This window comes from Vidua macroura, chromosome 22 (assembly GCF_024509145.1).
Source record: "Vidua macroura isolate BioBank_ID:100142 chromosome 22, ASM2450914v1, whole genome shotgun sequence".
Taxonomy (NCBI): Eukaryota; Metazoa; Chordata; class Aves; order Passeriformes; family Viduidae; genus Vidua; species Vidua macroura.
In genome coordinates this window covers 5,836,477-5,856,228 of record NC_071592.1, presented here as the reverse complement: position 1 = coordinate 5,856,228, position 19,752 = coordinate 5,836,477, and the positions used below count along the sequence as shown (strand labels likewise).

Genomic DNA, 19,752 nt, shown 5'->3' with positions numbered 1-19,752 from the left:
GCTAGAGGCAAGTTATTTATACACAGAGAACAAATTATGAAGTTTATTTTATATAAATTATGTCTCTTAGCAGACAGCATTCAATTTATTGCACTATAGCACATCTGCAATACAGAGCTACAAGACATCATCAGAGGTTTGTATTACTCAGTGTAGCACTTCCGACCAGGATCAAGAGGCACTCGGAGCGGGGAGAAAGGGTGCAGGAAAGCAGCAAGCAGCCACCATTCTCTTCCAGTATTAATGTGGTTTGTTTTTTTTTCCTTTTTACTAGCAAATAACGCCAAGACCAGCGGGGAGGAGCCAGGCAGGGCTGCCTTCCTTCTCTGGACCTGGCTACTGCAGCTCTCCAGCTCCTGCCCAAATACATGGTGTCTGGGGACCCTGCTTCAGAGTCCGGGTGAGGACAGATATGGGGGACTTTAAGGCAATTTAGCATGTCCCCTTCCAGCCCAGCACAGGCCATCACCTTTTTTTGGTTTATCAGCTTTGTTGGAGCTGCCACGAGCAGCAACATTAATAGCAGATCTAAAGCTGTCCCTAAGCCCAAGTCCCTCCTGCCTCCTCCCTAAGCTGGTCTAAAAATCAAAAGCAGCTCAATAAAAAGCCTTCAAACCCACCAAAAAGCACAGCAGATCCAGGCACCTCCCACTCCCCCGTGCAGCATGAACAATACAAAGCTCTGGATTTGGCCTCCCTGCAAGGGAGCCTGCGTCACTGGACACAGAATGGAGGAACCCAAGCAAGGGCTTTTTCTGGATAAAAGGGGGTTTATCCAAAAAAAAAGTACTTCTCATGTTGCTATCCCTCCATTCTGTTCTGCACTACACGGGAAAGACTAGGTGGTGACAGGGTAAAGCAGGTTCTTCTGGGACATCTGCACACAGCGATTTGGTGTTTAGGCCTTCATGAGCGCTGCGACCACGGCCTTGGCGTTAAGGCTTCGCAGATCACAGTAGGTTTGTCCGGTACCAACGAAAACGATGGGCTTGCTCGTGATGTAGGTCATGGAGATGGCGGCGCCCACCTGCCGGGGACAAGCAGCACCGTGAAATCCAGTGCTCCCCCTCAGGGAGCTCGTCATCCATTCATCCCCCATGTGTGGAAACTACACTTCTAAATTTACATTCAATGGCTTAAACACAAAGAGAAAGCGCAGGGGTGCCCTGTGTTTGACAATTCCTGTCTCTCCCCTCCAGATACTGTCAGGACTCTGTGCAGAGTCACCTCAGCAGCCTCCTTACCTTGTCATCGATGGTATCGAACTTGGTGAGGACGATCCCATCGATGAGCCGTGGTGTCTGGGCCATGGAGTGATCAGCCAGGGCCTTGTTGAACTTGACCTGAGGGAGAATAAAGATCCGAGAAATGCGTTTGTGGTGCTGCCACCGTCCAATTCTCTAGTAAAACCTACAGAAACAGGTTCTTTTCCCTCGTCGTCTCTCAAGAACAAAGCCTCCACACTCACCAGCTGATCCACAGCCTCGTTTCCCACCAGTGCTTCCCCAACAAACAGGACCAGGTCGGGAGCGTTGACAGCGATGAGTTTGGCCAGCGCGGTCATCAGGGGTGCGTTGTCCTGCATGCGTCCCGCCGTGTCCACCAGCACCACGTCAAAGCCCTGGTTCCGAGCTGGGGTGGCAGGGAGGCAGCGTGAAGGACAGCGCCTCCCCAGGACAGCACCGCCCGCCCCCAGCTCCGCACATACCGTAGGAGATGGCCTCCATGGCGATGCCCGCAGCGTCCTTGCCGTATCCCTTCTCGTAGAGCTGCACCATGGTGCGCCCGCCGTGGCTCTCCGGAGGGTGCAGCGCGTTGAGGCGGCGCGTGTGGGTGCGCAGCTGCTCCACCGCTCCCGCACGGAACGTGTCACAGGCGGCAATGAGGACGCTGAAGCCGTTCTCGATGAGCCAGAACGAGATCTGCAGGAGGCAACAGATCAGCAAAGCCCGTTAGTAGCTACACAGCCTGACCCCATCACCCCACTCCTGTGATCCAGGGTCCGGTCCTACCTTGGCCAGGTTGGTGGACTTCCCGACACCGTTGACACCACAGAAGGTTATGACGTAGGGCCGGCGATGACGCTGGGCATCCATGACATCGCGGAGCACGTCCACACGGCGCTGGGGCTGCAGGATCTGCACCAGGGCCTCCTGCAGCGCCTGCTTCACCGTCGAGGTTACCGCTGGGAAAAGAGAATGGAAAGAGGACGTGTCATGCATGGGGAATACTCCTGAGCTCCAAACCACATGCCAAGATGCCACATGGACACTTACTGGTGAACGTTCCCATCACCTTCCCTTCCAGTTTCTTGGCCACAGATTCACAGAGCTGCACTGCAATCTCAGCTGCCACATTTTTAGCTTTGAGAAAGACAGAACAGGGAGTCAGCGCTGCTGAGAAGGTTTTGCACATCACACATCGGTGTCAAAGGAAGGACGGAGTCAGTGTGCAGGATTCCCACCAGACCTGACTGCTGCCCCCATTCTGCTGCACTCTCAAGGACTCCTCAGGGGTGAGACAGGAACCCACCACAGTTCCTGTGGGCAAGACTATCCCAAACCACGGGCACTACCCACACTGGGGCCCACCCAACAAAGCACAGGGAACTGCCACTAATCCCTCACACCATGGATCCAGATGTACCGATCAAGTGATCCTTCATCTTCTCCAGCACAGGGTCCATGTCCTCTCTGGTCAAGCTCTTGGAACCCACCAGGCCCTTCAGCATGCCAAACATGCCCCCCAGGCCACCCTTCTTCACACTGTGGAGAAGAAGAGTTACATTGAGGTTTGAAAATGATCATCTGCAGAAGAGCTTGCCCTGAGAGGACAAACACACCAGTTTGTGCTTCCCGCATTACTGGTTAGACTGGAACAGGAGTTACGGGAGAGAAATCAAGAACCATGTGACAAGCAAGGGCAGTGGGAGCCTCTACCTGGGTTTTGACGGGTTCTGGACAACTTTCTCCTCTTCAGCTTCATCATCACTCTCATACTCCAGGTCATAGAGGCGGCCAGGTTCCCGATTTTTGTCCCCCAGGGCCTGCGAGGAGAAGAAGCAGCATTATGGGCTGAGTGCCACAATCCTTGTTTCATATTTCTTCATGATCCCTTCTCATCCAGGCACAGAGACTGGGCTGGGTTCATAATGCCCAGCTGATCCCAGAGAATGCAAGACAGCAAATGGAGCCTGGCTTTTCCTCACCATGTCAGGGTCAAACTCCTCCACAGGACAAGCCTCCGCGCTGCCGTTGGTAGCAGAATTACTGTAATCAAGTACTTTGGCATTAGAGTTCCCCAGATCCCACACCCGGGGCTTCTTCCCCTTCTCCTTCTGTGTGTCAGGCTTCGGAGATCTGGTGGAACAAAGACCAGAAACACATTGTGTTCAGTGCAGGGAAGCAGCAGCCATCACCTCGTTAGGAGACGTGAAAAATAAAAGGCTGATTACCCAAAAAGGCAGAAATTGACCTCTCCGATCTGCAGAGTTTATTTATCTGAACTTTAACCCTGTATGGCACCACTTCCCCTCAAGCCAGGTATTAATGCACTACTGCTGTCTGCTCACTGAAGACAGGTGTGGACCTCTCCCAGGGTTTCTGCATCTCCCAGCAAAGAAAATCAGTTTCTATTACCCCTCCAGGACCCCTGGGTGCCTTCTCTCAATCTTTTCAGCAAGGAGGGAAATCAGGTCCAGGAAAGTGAGGTCTGGCTTCCAGGGGTCACCAAAAGGAGGAGAGATTCAGCCATGGCCTAGTTCAAAGCATAGGCAGACTGACCACGTCCTCATCACCCACCTGGACTTCTCCCCAGCTTTCATGTGTCTCCTGAAGAATTCCTCCCGGTTCTTCTGCAGGATTTCATCCTTGGTCAGTTCCTCCTTGTCCCCTGCTGCTGAGAGCTGCTTGTCACCTGCAGATGCTTTACTGGGCACTGCCACAGCTTCTGTTCCTGACAGGAAGAGCCCCAACACAAGCTCAGTCCAGCTCCAAGTGGATTGGGAAAGCACAGGCTGCAAGACATTGCTCTGGAATATTTATTTCCTTCCCATTTATCTTCCCCATCAACTCACCATCCTTTTTGGAACCTTTGTTCTTCTTGTTCTTGACCTTCTCCTTTGGTTTCTCCCCTCGGGTTTCAATCATACACTTGACAGTCTTCTGGGATTTCAGAGACTGCTCAAACGTCTTCATTACCGTGGGAGCTCGGACTTTGCTGCTCTCCTCTGCATCCCTGCAGGGAGGTGACCCATTAGCCTGGATTTCAGCTCTTCCCCCGCTCCCATCTCTGCTCAAAACAGAAATTTAAGACAAAACCCAAGCTCTCTACCGGAGGAGGCGCATGAAGTCATCTTTAAAATCAAAGGTGCCATTTAGGAGGCCCAGGGCTCCTTTCTGCTGGAACTCGTTGCGGTACTTGTCTCTGAACTCCTTATGGACGTCGTCTATCAACTTGTCCACGTAGGTTAGAGTCAGGATCTTCTGGAAGCCCACCTGCCAAGGAGCATTGCCAACAGACACTGCATTTCTAGCTCATTCAACAGCAGCAAGCAAGCAAAAACTTCTCTGTTTAATTCAGAGTTCTTTAACTTGGGCAAGCTTCAGCCTGCACTTTTCTGCTCCACCTTCCCAGGCTTTTAAAATGCCCCCAAAAAGGCGAAGAACAGCCCAGAGCTTCGCTTCAGCAGGTGACTCTAACACACAGAAGCCGTGTCATGGCAACAGGAACACGTAGGGCAAGAAGAAAGCCTTTAGCTTATCTGTGGGTCAACAGGAAAGGTTGTATGGATTTATGGAGATGAGGTGCCAGGAGACTAAAAAAAAGAGCATTAAATGCTCCATAAAGTGAAGGGAACAATAAACTTCTGGCTTTTTTTTCAATAGCTCTGGCCAAAGTGAATTTTTACAAGGCTGCAGCTTCTATTTGAGGTTTGATGAGTTTTAATCCTGTTGCAGATGATTAAAATAAGCTGTTACTGCAGTGGCATTCAGCTGACAGACACCCACGTTCCCCCCTTCTGCAGGGAACCTGGCTACACTGGGGTCACTGCTCAACATCACCCTGAAACACTCATCACAGCCCCCCACCCCCCAAAATCCCAGAGACAGAGGGGCCAAACCAGTCTGGGAGCTGAGGTCCAGCCCCACACAATGCAAACAGCTGTTTGCTCAGATCTCAGCACTGCAGGAACTGTTCCCCCTCTTTTCCAGGCCAATCCCCTTCCTTTGGGTTTGGGGGCACTTGGGGGGCTGGAGGGACCCTCCTGCCACCACAGGGATGCCTGGGGGGGGGGGGGTCACTTACCACAAACACCAGCTCAAACTGGTTGTCCAGTTTGTACTTGAGTGTGAGGGCTTCATGGGTGAAGGAGTTGTTGCCACCTCTCTCCTGGGGGAGAGGAGCTGTCAGAACAGGGGTGCCAGCAGCACCTGCCATCCCCTCATCCCCCTGTCCCTGCCATCATCCCTGTCACCCCCCTTTCCCAAAGCGGTCCAGCATCCCTTACACATGGCCCCACATGCCCTGGGCAGGTGGTCCCACCCATCCCCCCTCAGCTGGGTGATCCCACCCCTCCCGGGGTGGTCGTGCCCCTCTGTGCCCCGTCCCAGGCAGGTGGTCCCATCCCAGGTCCCCATCCAAGCTGGGGAGGTGTTGCTCCCCAAGGTGGGGTTCCATCCCCACCCCCAGAGCTGGTCGTGCCTGTGTCCCGTCCTACAGGTGGTCCCACCTGTGTGCCACGCCTCTCCTCCCTGTCCCCAGCTGGATGGTCCCACTCATACGTGTCCCCTCCCAGCCACCTCCGCCCCTCAACGGGCTGGTGCCATTCCCCCAGAGCTGCTGGTGCCCGTGCTTCCCCCGCCCCAGGCAGGCGCTCCCGGTCCCCATTCCCCGCCAGCTCCCTGGGCTCAGCTGATCTCCCTTCCCAGGCAGATGGTCCCGTCCCCGCCTCCCCGCCATGTCTGCAGCCTCACCTCCTCTCCCTCCCCAGGCAGGCGGTTCCCACCGCCCGCCTCCCTCACGGCAGCTGGGCTCTCCCGCTCCCCCCTCGCCAGCTATGTGACCCCTACCCAACCCTCCGCCCCCCGGCAGCCGCTCCCGCCCGACCTGCAGGAGGACGGAGCGGATGAGGGCGTTGACGGGGGCGGTGGCGGCGGGCCCGCGCACGCCCTGGAAGCACCAGAGGACGAGGCCGCCCTTGCTGAAGATGGTGAAGAAGTCGAGCATGGCGGCGGCGCCGGGCCCGGCGGGGCGCACACGTCGCTCTGCCCCGCGCTTCCGCCGGAAGCCCCGCCCCCCCGCGCCATTGGCGGGACGGCGGCGGGCGGGGGCGGGGCGAAGGCCCGGCGCAGTGGGCGGGGCCACGGGAGGGGGCGGGGCCATGTTGCGGTTGGGGCGCGCTCTGCGCGCGCGGGGACTGGGGGGGTTTGGGGGGGGAACCCCGGAACCGGGGGGGATCCCCAAACCGGGGGGGAGCCCCAAACCGGGGGGGAGCCCCAAACCGGGGGGGAGCCCGGCAGGGGTCCCGGGCCGCCTCCTCCGCACCGCGGCTCCGCTCAGCTCCGATTTCTTCCGCGGTGAGATCCGGAGCGGTCCCCGGGAATTTGGGGGACATGGGGGGAGGGACACGGAAAGAATGGAGGGGGGGTCGGGGTGTGGATAGCGGGGAACGGGGAGAGGGTCAGGTAAATTGGGGTGTCCCAGGGAGGGGTTGCTGGGGTGTATGAGGATATACGGGGAGGTCAGGATTGCTGGGACTGGGGGGAGCTGGGAATGGGGGGAGCTGGGAATGGGGAGCGTTGGGAATGGGGGGCGTTGGGAATGGGGGGCGTTGGGAATGGGGGGAGCAAGGAATAGAGAGAGCTGGAAATGAGGGGCGCTGGGAATGGGGAGCGTTGGGAATGGGGGGAGCTGGAAATGAGGGGCGCTGGGAATGGGGGGAGCTGGGAATAGAGGGAGCTGGAAATGAGGGGCGCTGGGAATGGGGAGCGTTGGGAATGGGGGGAGCTGGGAATGGGGAGCGTTGGGAATGGGGGGCGTTGGGAATGGGGAGCGTTGGGAATGGGGGGAGCTGGAAATGAGGGGCGCTGGGAATGGGGAGCGTTGGGAATGGGGGGAGCTGGGAATGGGGAGCGTTGGGAATGGGGGGCGTTGGGAATGGGGAGCGTTGGGAATGGGGGGAGCTGGGAATAGAGGGAGCTGGAAATGAGGGGCGCTGGGAACGGGGAGTGTTGGGAATGGGGGGAGCTGGGAACGGGGGGCACTGGGGAGGTTACGGGCATGTATGGGAGGGTGCCAGAGGGGCCGGGGGTGATCCCTCGGGACTGCGGAGGGGCTGGGGAGAATTGGGCAGCTGGTGGTCTCAGAGGGGCCTGGGGGGTTCCACAAGACCCAGGGGAAACTGGAGGGGGCATCCCAGTGGGAACCGGGGCTCCCAAGGGGGCATGTCACAGGGGCCTGGTGGAGGTGTTGGGTGATTCCCAGAGTGGACTGGGAGGGACTGGTGGGGATTGCAGGTTACTGGGAAGTGGTTCTGGTGGTTCACAGAGGGTCCCAGGGCGTTTTCCCGGTGAGCCGGGGGATCCTGTGGGGTTGGCAGAGAGGCCTGGCGGGAATCTGAGGAACCAGGGATATCCTGGGAATGTCCACCCCTCTGTCCTGGAGCTAGAGCGGTCCCGAGGGATGCAGAGGGTACCGGGGCGGTCCACGGGGGGCTGCCAGCCGTGCCCCCAGGCTCGGCAGCCCCCGTTCCACCGGCAGAGCTGGGGCAGACCCTGGAGCGCATGGCACAGACCCTGAGGGATCAGCTGCCGGCCTCGGGGAGCGGAGGCCGGGGCTGGATTCCCCCGGGCACCCACCCCGACCCCCGGCCCCCCGACGAGGCCGACGTGGTGGTGGTGGGGGGCGGCGTGGTGGGCTGGTCCGTGGCGTACTGGCTGAAGGTGCTGGAGGGCCCGCGGCGGCGGCACGGAATGAGGGTGCTCGTGGTGGAGCGGGACCCCTTGGTGAGACACCCCCTCCCAGGGCAGGCTGTGGCCTTGGGGACCCCCCTGAACCCCTTCTATTTGGGGGGGTCCTCCAGTATTCCAGAGCCTCCACAGTGCTGTCGGCGGGGGGGATCCGGCAGCAGTTTTCCCTCCGGGAAAATATCCAAATGTCCCGTTTCTCTGCCAGCTTCCTCCGTGACATCAATGTATGTGGGGTTACATGGGCCGGGGGTAATTTGGGGAATCCAGACCCACTCACTGCGGTCCCCCTGTCTCCTTACAGGAGTACCTTGGGGTGCCAAATGAGCCCCCCATCGACATCCAGTTCCAGCCCTCTGGATACCTGTTCCTCGCATCCCCCCAGAACGCTGCTGCCCTGGAGGCCACCGTGCAGTTCCAGAGGTGGGGGACCCACATGGGACCCTCTCGGGGGGGTTCAGGGGCTGGGGGTCATCCTGACCCTCCTCCACATGCTGGCCGTCCCCAGGGATGAAGGGGTGCAGGTGACCTTGCTGTCCCCCACCCAGCTGAAGGAGAAATTCCCCTGGATGAACACGGAGGATGTGGCTGTGGCATCCTATGGTATGTGGGAGGATGGGGGAGGGCATGGAGACCCCCCTCAACATCCTTCCTCATCCTCATCCTCCTGATGCATCCTTCATCCTGGCTGTATTTATGGAAGGGGAGGTCCAGCCCCCCAAAGTGCATGTACTGGGGGGCTCATGCAGTATTTTCCCCCCATGTTTCTCTGCCCAGGTCTGGAGGATGAAGGCTGGTTCGACCCCTGGACCCTCCTCAACGCTTTCCGGCGCAAAGCCATATATCTGGGAGTCCAGAGCTGCTCCGGGGATGTGCGAGGTGAGGGATGGGGGTGCACAGCGAGGCTTCCCCCCTGCCACCCCCAGGAGCCCTCACCTCACCCCAAAACCCTCCAGCTTTTGTCACCTCGGTCAAACACATGATGCCGTCAGCACCGCCGTCCGCGCGCATCAAATACGTCCACGTGAGTGCGTGTGTGCCTCCCCCAGCTCCCCAGGAGTGCCCCTGACCCCCCTGCAGCCGTGACCCCCCCTCTGTGCCCTCCCAGGTCCACATGCCAGACAGCCTGGAGTACCAGCCGGTCGCCTGTGCCATCGTGGTCAATGCCGCGGGCGCCTGGGCTGGGAAGCTGCTGGAGGCAGAGGGGCTGCCCAGGGGGCTGTGCCAGCCCCCGCTGCCCATCCAGCCCAGGAAGAGGTACCGGGGCTCACAGCAGGGACAGCCTGGCAGCACCCTCTGTTGTGGGTCAGCTGCTGGGCTCAGAGTGGGGGCACGCCCCAGCAACTCCTTTCTCAGGGGTGTGATGCCCTTGGTGCTGTTTTGGGGGTGTACTTTAGCACTGTGTCATGGGGGAGCACCTCAGCACTTTTATTTTGGGGGGTGTCACCCTGGCACCCCTCTGTCTATGAACCCCTAGGTGCTATTTTTGGGGGATCACAGAACGGGACACGCGTCCCAGCACCCACCACCCTCCAGCTTCTGGAGGGGATGGTGAGCTTCCTCAGTTTTTTATTTGAAAGTGGGGTCTTGCATCCTGGAGCTCCCATTATTCCTCAAGTGCCCCCAGCCCCAGTGTCCCCATTATGTCCCCATACTCCCAATGTCCCCATTATCCCCCTCAGTGTCACCTATTGCCCCCCAGTGGCCCAGCCCCAGTACCCACAGTATTCCCTCAGTATTCCCAATACCCCCATTATTCCCCCAGTGCCCCTATTACCTTGCCAGTGCCCCCAGCCCCAATACCCCCACTACCCCCACAGTACTTCAATTATCCCCCCAGTGCCCACAGCCCCTCCAGTGTGCCTAGGAGTGACATGACCCCTCAATGTTATTTTTTGGGGGAGGACAAAGATCTCCACATCCCAGCCCCACTGCACCATACTGGGGGGCAAGAGGAGCACCTCTTATGCTCTGTTTGGGGGTTCCCCAGGTATGTGTTCACCTGGCACTGCCCCAATGGCCCTGGCCTCTCCTGCCCCTTCCTCATCGACACCTCTGGCGCTTATTTCCGTCGGGATGGCTTCGCCGGGAACTACCTGGGCGGGATGAGCCCCCCCAAGGTGAGCCCACGGGGTCCCCTCAGATCATTCACCCCCCTGTTCTTTGTCGGACACCCCCAGCTTACCCTTTTCCAGGAGGAAGAGCCGGATCCCAGCGATCTCTCGGTGGACCACGATTATTTCCAGGAGCAGATCTGGCCCCGGCTGGCTCGGCGGGTCCCAGCTTTCGAATCCCTGCGGGTCCAGGGGTCTTGGGCGGGATACTACGACTACAACACCTTCGACCAGAACGGGGTGCTGGGCCCGCACCCCCGGCTGGAAAACCTGTTTTTAGCCGCGGGGTTTAGCGGCCACGGGCTCCAACACGCGCCGGCCGCTGGCAGGGCCGTGGCCGAGCTGGTGATCAAGGGCCGGTACGAGACCCTGGATCTGCGGAGGCTGGGCTGGGACAGGCTGGTGGATGGGGAGCCGCTGGAGGAGCACGGCGTGGTTTGATGGGGGCGGGGAGGGGGGAAACTGAGGCACAGCCATGGACCCCCTCCCCAGGCCAGAGGTGGTGTCCTGTAGGAATAAAATGGATGGATGGATGGATGGATGGTGGGTATGCCAGGGAATTAATGGGGTCCACACCTGCCATGCTCCCTCCACCAGTGCTATCAGCATCCTCCCCAGTATCGTCAGTTCTAATGTCCCCATTGACACCTTCCACCACTTCAGTGTTCTCACTACACTCCATTCCCTGCCAGTATCCCCATTATGTTCCCATACCTGCAGTCCCCAGTATCCCACAATGTTCCCTATTGTCTCCCCAGTTCCCCCTAATCCCAGTATCCTCACAGTCACCCATTCCCCAGTGCTCCCATTATCCAGTGCTCTAATCCCCTCTGGCTCCATACCCCCATTATGTTCCTATCCTCCAGATCCAGTATCCATGTTACTTCCCCAGTGTCCCTCGTTGTCCCCACAGTGTTCCTGCTAACCCCTATTTCCCCCAGTACTTCCATCATGATTCCGTGCCCTCAATCCATGCCCCAGTGCCTCCAGTCCCAGTATCCTCAGTATCCCCACTACAGTCCTGCAGTGTCCCCATCTCCAGTGCCCCCATTATACCCAGTATCCCCTAATTATCTGCCCCAGTGTCCCCAGCTGCAGTATGCCCATTACCCCATCCAGTGTTCCCATTATCTCCCCATTCCCCCGGTATCCCCAGTATCCCCCCAGTGTTCCCAGTATCCTCGCAGTGCCCCAGCCCCAGTACACCCATTCCTCCCGGTATCCCCAGTATCCCCCCAGTGCTCCCAGGATCCCCCCAGTGTTCCCGCAGTGCCCCAGCCCCAGTACTCCCATTCCCCCCGGTATCCCCAGTATCCCCCTAGTGTTCCCGCAGTGCCCCAGCCCCAGTGCTCCCAGTATCCCCCCAGTGCTCCCAGTATCCCCCCAGTGCTCCCAGTATCCCCCCAGTGTTCCCAATTCCCTTTCTCGTGCGTGTGGCGCCCTCTGGCGGCGGGCGGCAGCAGCGCGCACGCGCACCTGCATTTGGGGCAAGCGTGTCCGCACCGGCCTTTGGCGCGTGCGCGGTTGGTGCGATAGGCGGTGCCCTAGCTGTGGGCGTGTCCCGTCGGTGGGCGGGGCCGCGGCAGTGCGTGTGCGCGGTGCGCGCGGCGCATGCGCGGTGGGCGCGGCCGGGCCGTGTGAGCCGGGCCCGTCCCGCCGTGCGCCCCCGGCCGGCCCCGGTGAGTGCGGGGGGACCGGGGGGACCGGGGGACCGGGGGCGGCGCACCGAGACACGCTCGGGGGGCACCGCCGCGATCCGCGGGCTTCCCGTGGCGAAACAAACCCCCCGCAGGATTCTGGGCACTGCGGGGGCGGCCCTGAGGGCGTTTGGGAGCCGTCCCCTCAAACACTGTGTGGGAGCAGCCCTGAGGTAAAGGACGGGCCCCTCGAATTATGGGGGTCACGGAGACCCCCGGCAGCCGCGGCGGGGTTCTGCCCCTCCCCGGGTGCCTGGGGGTCACGCCCTCAGCTGTCAGGGGTCCGGAGCCCCAGGTCACCCCCTTAGAGGGGCGATTCCTGCGGGCGCCTTCCTCTTCAGCGTGTTCATGACTCGGATTGTTAGGAGGAGGCTGCCCGTGATTAACTGGGTGATAAATCTGGAGACCGGCTCTGGTTCCGCAGCTTAGATCCCGGCAGGGTTTGACTCAGAATAACCAAAACAAACCCGGTTTTAAAATGATTTTTAATTGTTTGCGTCCCGCGGCTGGGGTTTGTGAGTTCAGCCTTCTCCGGAGCTGCTGGGAGCTCTGCCTGGGAGGAGCGAGAGGTTTGCATCCTGGTGGGAAAGCACGGCTGTTGTTAGCGGGTGGTTTATTTTTTGCCGTGTTTCAGAGGCTGGGTTTGTTTCTCTGATGGTTTACAAGCGCTGTTCCTCTAAGCCTGGGCTCGCTAACACTGCCGTACGAACAGGATGGGTGCATTGCCCGGCCTGTTGGAGGATGGCTGTGCCCGGTGAGGGCCGGGAATCCTGCTGGAAATCAGCTGGGTGTGACTGAACCTGTAATTCCCGGTCAGCCCACTGTCAGCAGCTGTGCCGTGTGTGTTCTCTCTGCAGGCTCCATCCGTTTCCCATCTCTCCAGGATGAGAGAGGCTTGGGTCCGGCTCTCCCCCTCTCCCTGTAGTTGATAGTTTGGGAAGCAGAGGTGATGCTGGAGTCGAGATGGCCGACAGCGTGAGAATCTTCCTTCATGACCTCGTCAGGGTGAGGCTCCTGGGGCTGCTCCTGGCACTTTGGGAGCACCCTCCTTCCCATGGCATTGCTTTTCTGCTGTTTCAGTGCAGATTTTGGGAATTAATAAAGGTTGAAAGAGTCTCCCTGATGTAAGTCTTGTAGAGACTGCACTGGCTGAGACATGGTGTGAATCTGTGCTGAGACATGGTGTGAATCTGTGCTGAGACATGGTGTGAATCTGTGCAGGGATTCCTTCCAGAATCTCTGTGTGAGGATAAAATCAGGTGCACAATTGGTGTTGAACTGGTTCTTGGTGACTTTTCCAAGGAAGGAAAAGGGTCTCCAGGTGTATTTCAACCCTGTTGTGTGGTGTGTCTATTGCAGAGGGCTTGGTGTTTGCTGCTGAACATCTGACAGGTTTCCTTTGGGCACAAATTAATGAAAAATCTCAATAGTATTAATAACAATATTAATTTTAAAAGGACAATATATAACAACACATAAAGTTTGTAATATATTTTAATATAGAGTGTACAATATTGTGTATAATTTAATAATAATAACAACAACAATAATAGATGAATGTCTGTGACCACAGCAGCTCTGTCCCAGCAATAAGATCTGTGTCACCTCCCTGCTCCCACCCTGTTAAATACAGGCTAAAAGCCACTCGTGGTGTGGGACTGAGCAATAACTCATGCTCAGAAATAACTCTGTTTGGAAAACAGACAAAGGTTTGATCAAAGTCCTGTGGCCACGACCTAAAAGCAGGAGTTGTGTCATTTCCCAGTGCTCCTACACCATCAGCTGGAAGAGCTGCCTGGGTCAGGGCCCAGCTCTGCTGTTTCACACATGACTTTGGGATTGGAATCTTTCCTCTTTGGGCAAAAACTCCAAGAACCCTACCAGGGTGGTGACACCATCCTCATCCTTAGGATCTTTATTTTAAAGGGAAATTGTGATGACAATGGATACGGGATCACCTGGAGCTGGAAATAATTGGACAGGATTCCAGAGTGGTTTGGGTTGGAAGGAGCCTTTAAGTCTTTCTCGTTCCATGTCCTTGCCAAGGGCAGGGGCACCTTCCACTATGCCAGGTTGCTCCAAGCCCCATGCAGGCCTTGGGCACTTCCAGGGATGGGACAGCCACAACCTCTCTGGACAGGCCGAGTCCTAGGAGGCAGCTCTGAAAATCTGCCAAACATGGAGTAAGGGAAGACTTCTGGGCACTCTCTTATTAACAGGCATGGATGTGGCTGGTGGGAGGAAGTTTTTGGGATGAGGACAGATGCTTTTTTTTGTGAAGGTGTAAGCATCAAATTCATAGCATACACTGAGAATTCACACATCCCAAATATTGGTGTAATTCCATTTTACTGGCCTCAAAAAGCTGGCAGGGGATGAGGGGCTTCCTGCCAGACAAGGCTGGGAGAGATTGGACTCTGATTTTTTGCCAGGGTTTTAAATAGTGCAGATTGGAAGAGAAATTACACCTTTACAGAAGAAATGACTGCTGGTCACGGAGATGCTGGAACGAGCAGTGATTTGGGTCACTGGGCCATGGAAGAGAGGCGGTGCTGCTGCTCCAGAGGCGGTGCTGCTGCTCCAGCTGAGCCCAAGCAGCCAGGGAGAGAGGCCAGCCATGGCATCAGGAGGGTTTGGGTGGCCTGGCTCAGCCACATCCCATTGCTGCTCTCTCCTCATGTCCACAGGGAATTAAGGACTCCATCTGGGGCATCTGCACCATCTCCAAGCTGGATGCCCGGATCCAGCAGAAGAGGGAAGAGCAGAAGCGGAGGAGAGCCAACAGTGCCCTCGCCCAGCGGAGGTTTCACATGGAAGAGAAGAAGCAAGAGAAGTGAGTATGGGGTGTGGCTGGCCAGAAATGGGGTAATTCCCTTCTCCTCTGGTAGCCAGAGCCAATAAATGGGAAACACGTGGTATGAAACTCCCTTTTCCCACGGCGTAATGGAGCTGGAGCTGTTACCATGAGATAAGAAGTTGGACCTTTTATGTTGTTTGATAATCAGTTCGAATTACCACTGAAAGAACACGGATTTATGGGTTTCTTTTCCTCCTGAACCCTCGTGCTATCTCAGATCCGTTGTTGCTGCTGGTAATCGTGGGATCAGGGAAGAAACAGCAGCTTGGATCCAATGTCCACATCAAGGCAGATTGAGTGTCTCTGTTCCTCAGCCCTGCTGTGTTTTGTGGAGTTTGGAGCTGCAGAGCCTCAGTGGCTCTGGAAATGCCAGAATTATCCCCGTGCAGGAGCAAACAGCATCTGTTCCCATGTCTGACTCCCTGACCATGCCTGGATGTCTCTGCTGCCCTGATGGCACTGGGCTGGCACCTCACACAGTGGTTTGGGCAGTAATGCACATTCTGAGACATATTTACCAATTATTGTGGCTGGCTGAAAGGTGAAAGAAAAGTCTCCCATGATCCCGATACTCCTCAGTGGTCTCTGCAGCTCCACATCTGGGCTGCCTCTGAAGAAAAATAGAACTTTTTTTGTTGTTGTTGTTTATATAAATAGCTGGATTTTGCTGGTTTTCTTTATAGCAAAATCACTCTGGCATCAAGAGCTGACTGGGAGCATGCTGCAGAGTCCCACAGAGCTGCTCTTGAATGTCCAAATAAAGACACCAAAACCACCCTAAGCTGAAACAGCCTCTTCCAAAACCAAAACATCCCCAGATTTTCCCAGTTTTATTCTGGCAAGAGTTCGGGGAGAACAAAGCCTGAGATCTACAATATGTTCTTAAAAATTTGGAAGAAAGCTTTGCTTTTCTTCTGTTTCAATGCAAATTTTGGGAATTAATAAAGGTTGAAAGAGTCTCCCTGATGTAAGTCTTGTAGAGACTGCACTGGCTGAGACATGGTGTGAATCTGTGCTGAGACATGGTGTGAATCTGTGCAGGGATTCCTTCCAGCATTTCTGTGTGTGGATAAAATCAGGTGCACAACTGGTGTTGAGCTGGTTCTTGGTGACTTTTCCAAGGTGTCCAAAACATGGGGCAGAAGCAGTTGGCACTTGTGAGGGAACATTTGTCCAGGTGCTGGGACATTAACACGCCTCTCTCCCACAGTGAACCCCGGATAGTGAGCCGGATATTTCAGTGTTGTGCCTGGAATGGAGGTGTCTTCTGGGTATGTGGAGATTTTTCTTATTTATTACGGTTTTTATTTCAAAACCCCTGTGAAAACCCATGTCCTGCTCCAGCTCTCATAGGCTGTGAGTGGTGAGCCATCAGCATGGCAATAGGAAATGCTGGGAACCACCACGTTCCCATGCCAGTGCTGTATTTTAAGGGATTCACTATGCAATACAGGACCACAGACTTACTCAAGAGACCCACACATGAAACCCAAGCTGCTTTTACAAGTCTTTGAGACCTTCTCTCCTCCTGAACATTCAATTCCTGCTTTGCTGCAGCCTGGGATACTGTTTTGCCAATTGGATATTGACATCTTAAAGACATGACTTGCTATGCCTGGTTCATAAGGCTGATCCTTAACGTAGCCAACACTTCATAAATCAAATAACCAAATAAATGGCTTCATTTTCTCATTAAACTGGTGCAGAGTATGTGGCATGGGCATGGAGATGTTAAAGTGTTCAGCTGTAGATTGTGGCGGAATTTAAACAGAAATCCTTGCTCCTCTGTATTTGTGGATTGCTGGTGGAGGAGAGGCACGTGTGCCTTTGGATCTGTAGCCACAGGAGCACAAAATGTCCGTGCAGTACCTCACTGAGGGCCCTTGTTTGTTTTTCCCTGCAGCTTAGTCTCTTCTTGTTCTACCGAGTGTTCATCCCCGTCCTTCAGTCGGTCACGGCGCAGATCATCGGTGGGTGCCTTTCCCTTGGGGGTTCCAGGGTGCTCAGCAGTCCATGGGATGAGCTCAGGATCTTTGTCCCATTGAGCTGTTCCTCACACCTCTGTCTCCTTGTGTTGTTTTCCTCTTCTTCCCAGTACCAACCAATCCCATCGTTCGTCATCCAGTAGAAAACCAGGGGTGGATCACCTTGCCTGTGCACATCAGGGATCCAGCCCAGGGGTCTTGCCATTTCAAACACATTTGTCACTGTGTTTTTGCATTTAAATAGAAATCACGTGGGTGGAAATGTGCTTTTAAAGACATTTAGAGAACTAGAATCAGGAGAACCTCCCTGATGGCTGTGCCAGGAAGCATTTGGAGGTTCCTACACCAGTTCCTCACATGTGTGTCTCTGTCTCTCTTCTGAAGGTGACCCTTCCTTACATGGTGATGTCTGGTCCTGGCTGGAGTTCATCCTCACCTCCATTTTCAGCGCTCTCTGGGTCCTGCCCCTCTTTGTGCTCAGTAAGGTGGTCAATGCCATCTGGTTTCAGGTGGGTGACAGGAACCTGGGCCCTGCCTTGAGCAAACTGGGGGAGTTTCCTCACTGGGTGGGGCTTGATCAGGTGGTGTGGGAGCACAAGATGAAATCCCACCCCAAAACAGGCTCTGGGCATATTCCTGGTGGGCAAAAGCAGCTCAGGAGCATCATCCTGGGTTTAATTTCCCTGAAGCCCCCATTGCTCTGGAGTTCCATTTGCCTCAAGCCCCTGTCTCTGCTGGCAGGACATCGCGGATCTGGCGTTCGAAGTGTCGGGCAGGAAGCCTCACCCCTTCCCCAGCGTCAGCAAAATCATCGCTGACATGTTGTTCAACCTCCTGCTGCAGGCGCTTTTCCTCATCCAGGTGAGACAAGCAACCACCCCAGCAGCTCAGGTGCTGCCCTCCCCTGAATCCTGAGCATCCCTCTCTCAATTCCCTTTTCTATCCCAGGGAATGATCGTGAGCCTCTTCCCCATTGACCTCATTGGGCAGCTGATCAGCCTCCTCCACATGTCGCTGCTCTACTCGCTCTACTGCTTCGAGTACCGCTGGTTCAACAAAGGTGAAGGAGGCTCCCTGCATGGAAAGGGGGAATTTGCCTGGATTGGGCGTTTCTCTACTGAAGGAGCAGCCAATTTGGGTGTCAGAGGCTGATCTTCCATCAGTTTTTATATGGGATGAGGGTAAATGTGAGCCAGCAGTGTGCTCAGGTGGTAGGAAGGCCAGTGATACCTGGCCTGTACCAGCCCCAGTGTGGCCACAGCTCCAGGGCACTGCCTGTCCCCCTGTGCTGGGCACTGGTGAGGCCTCAAGTGCTGTGTCCAGTTGTGGGGCGCTCATGACAAGAAGGACATTGAGGGGCTGGAGCATGTCCAGAGATGGGTACAGAGCTGGGGAAGAGTCTGGAGCACCCAGAGCAGCTGGGGGAGCTCAGCCCGGAGAAAAGGAGGCTCACGGGGAACCTTGTGGCTCTGTGCAGCTCCTGACAGGAGGGGACAGCCAGGTGAGGGTCAAGCTCTGCTCCCACATAGAAAGTGACAGGATGAGAGGACATGGCTTCAGGCTGTGCTGGGGACGTTCAGGTTGGACATGAGAATGAATTTCTTCACTGAAAGGGTGGTCAGGCATTGGAAAGGGCTGCCCAGTGAGGTGGTGCAGTCCCCGTCCCTGGAATTGTTCAGGAAGTGACTGGATGTGGCACTCAGTGCTCTGGTCTGTTGACAAGGTGGGGATTGGTCAAAGGAGGTGATTGGAGGTCTTTTCCAGCCTGAATGGTTCTGTGATTCTGTGGTGAGGGTGTCTCCTCCCCATGGGTTCATTTCCATGGGATTCTCCTCTTGGCAGGAATCGAAATGCACCAACGGTTGTCCAACATCGAGAGGAACTGGCCCTACTACTTTGGCTTTGGCTTGCCACTGGCATTTCTCACAGCCATGCAGTCCTCCTACATCATCAGGTGGGAAAGCCACTCTGGCCCCTTCTCCTCCTGGCACCCACCTGCTCCTTATTTTATTTTATTGTATTTTTCCCTTGCAGCGGTTGCCTCTTCTCCATCCTTTTCCCTCTCTTCATCATCAGCGCCAATGAAGCCAGGACCCCCGGCAAAACCTAGTGAGTATCCTTCAGTGCCACCCACTGATCCTTGTCCAGCACCCCCAGCCTCCCCTGATCCCTGCGGGGGCGTTCCTGGAATCAGCTGATGGACTCTCTTCCCTTTCAGCCACTTCCAGCTCCGTCTCTTCTCCTTGGTGGTTTTCCTCAGCAACAGACTCTTTCACAAGACCGTTTACCTTCAGTCCGCCCTGAGCGGTGCTTCCTCCTCCCCCTCCTCCTCCTCCTCCTCCTCCTCCTCGCCCTCTCCTGCCAAACACGCGGCTGCTCCGGGGCACTGAGCTGCCCCCAGGCCCCGGGGAGGGGGGACACCCACAGGCTTCTCTGCGCCCCCGATCTCCAGGGCCGGGCAGGACCGGCCTGACGAGGTGTCACTGTCAGTTCTGCGTCTCCCCCTGGAAATTTTTTTGGGGAAAATCTGGGTTTTTAACACCTTTGTGAGTTTCCAGGAGCCGGGTTGTGCCCTGCGCTTGTTTTATAGTGGACTCTTTTGTACGCCTTTCCCGTGCCATCTCCCCGCCTCGGGCCGTGGGTCGGAACCCCATCACCCCGTTTCGCCGTTGTGTCCCTCCCGTGTCTCCCCCGTGTCCCCCTGCCCCTCGTCCCCCTTCCCGCTCCCTCCATCTCCCCTAACTCAGGTCGTGGGAGGGGGGCGGGCATTTCTGGGAGCTCCCGCTGCCGTCGAGCACAGCGTCCCCCTCCGTGCATGTACCGTTTCTGTCGGGTCGGGGAAGGAACCGGTGACGTTCAAACCCCTTTGGATATTTCGGGCCGGTTTATCAACTTTTCTCTAGTATTTTCACACTGAAACATTAAACGGAGAAACCACGATTCTCAGCCGTTCCGCGCCTGCCGCTCTCCTTGCTCCGGGCGGGGGTTCCCGGGCCGGGCTCCCCCCGCGCCCCGCACTGCTTCCGCCGCCCACGTGGCCAGGCCGGCGCGCTTCCGCTTCCGCCTCCGCCCACGTGACCCTTCCGGCCCCGCCAACCCGGACGGACACGTCACGGCTCGTTCCCCGCTGGC

At 56.6% G+C, this 19,752-nt stretch overlaps 3 protein-coding genes across 3 annotated transcripts; 2 read left to right on the top strand and 1 right to left on the bottom strand.

The window, feature by feature from the left end:
* Positions 1 to 29: 29 nt before the first annotated feature.
* On the bottom strand, positions 30 to 6,270 carry SRPRA (SRP receptor subunit alpha). The gene is made up of 14 exons (XM_053997114.1): positions 6,109 to 6,270; positions 5,308 to 5,391; positions 4,333 to 4,496; positions 4,076 to 4,236; positions 3,801 to 3,954; positions 3,209 to 3,359; positions 2,940 to 3,046; positions 2,647 to 2,765; positions 2,277 to 2,363; positions 2,013 to 2,185; positions 1,709 to 1,922; positions 1,469 to 1,632; positions 1,245 to 1,343; positions 30 to 1,027 (listed from the first exon to the last, which is right to left on the bottom strand). The coding sequence occupies exons 1-14, from the start codon at positions 6,226 to 6,228 to the stop codon at positions 899 to 901; spliced, it is 1,926 nt and encodes a 641-aa protein (XP_053853089.1). The 5' UTR covers positions 6,229 to 6,270; the 3' UTR covers positions 30 to 898.
* Positions 6,271 to 6,382: 112 nt separating this feature from the next.
* On the top strand, positions 6,383 to 10,619 carry FOXRED1 (FAD dependent oxidoreductase domain containing 1). Its single transcript, XM_053997019.1, has 10 exons — positions 6,383 to 6,578; positions 7,762 to 8,006; positions 8,084 to 8,194; positions 8,272 to 8,390; positions 8,476 to 8,570; positions 8,745 to 8,846; positions 8,924 to 8,991; positions 9,076 to 9,224; positions 9,958 to 10,087; positions 10,163 to 10,619. Exons 1-10 carry the CDS (start codon positions 6,383 to 6,385, stop codon positions 10,520 to 10,522), a joined length of 1,575 nt encoding a protein of 524 aa, XP_053852994.1. The 3' UTR covers positions 10,523 to 10,619.
* Positions 10,620 to 11,664: 1,045 nt separating this feature from the next.
* Positions 11,665 to 19,560, top strand: EI24 (EI24 autophagy associated transmembrane protein). Its single transcript, XM_053997020.1, has 11 exons — positions 11,665 to 11,760; positions 12,636 to 12,783; positions 14,466 to 14,611; positions 15,846 to 15,906; positions 16,539 to 16,605; positions 17,005 to 17,129; positions 17,362 to 17,481; positions 17,569 to 17,680; positions 18,463 to 18,574; positions 18,655 to 18,729; positions 18,839 to 19,560. Exons 2-11 carry the CDS (start codon positions 12,742 to 12,744, stop codon positions 19,008 to 19,010), a joined length of 1,032 nt encoding a protein of 343 aa, XP_053852995.1. The 5' UTR covers positions 11,665 to 11,760; positions 12,636 to 12,741; the 3' UTR covers positions 19,011 to 19,560.
* Positions 19,561 to 19,752: the final 192 nt, after the last annotated feature.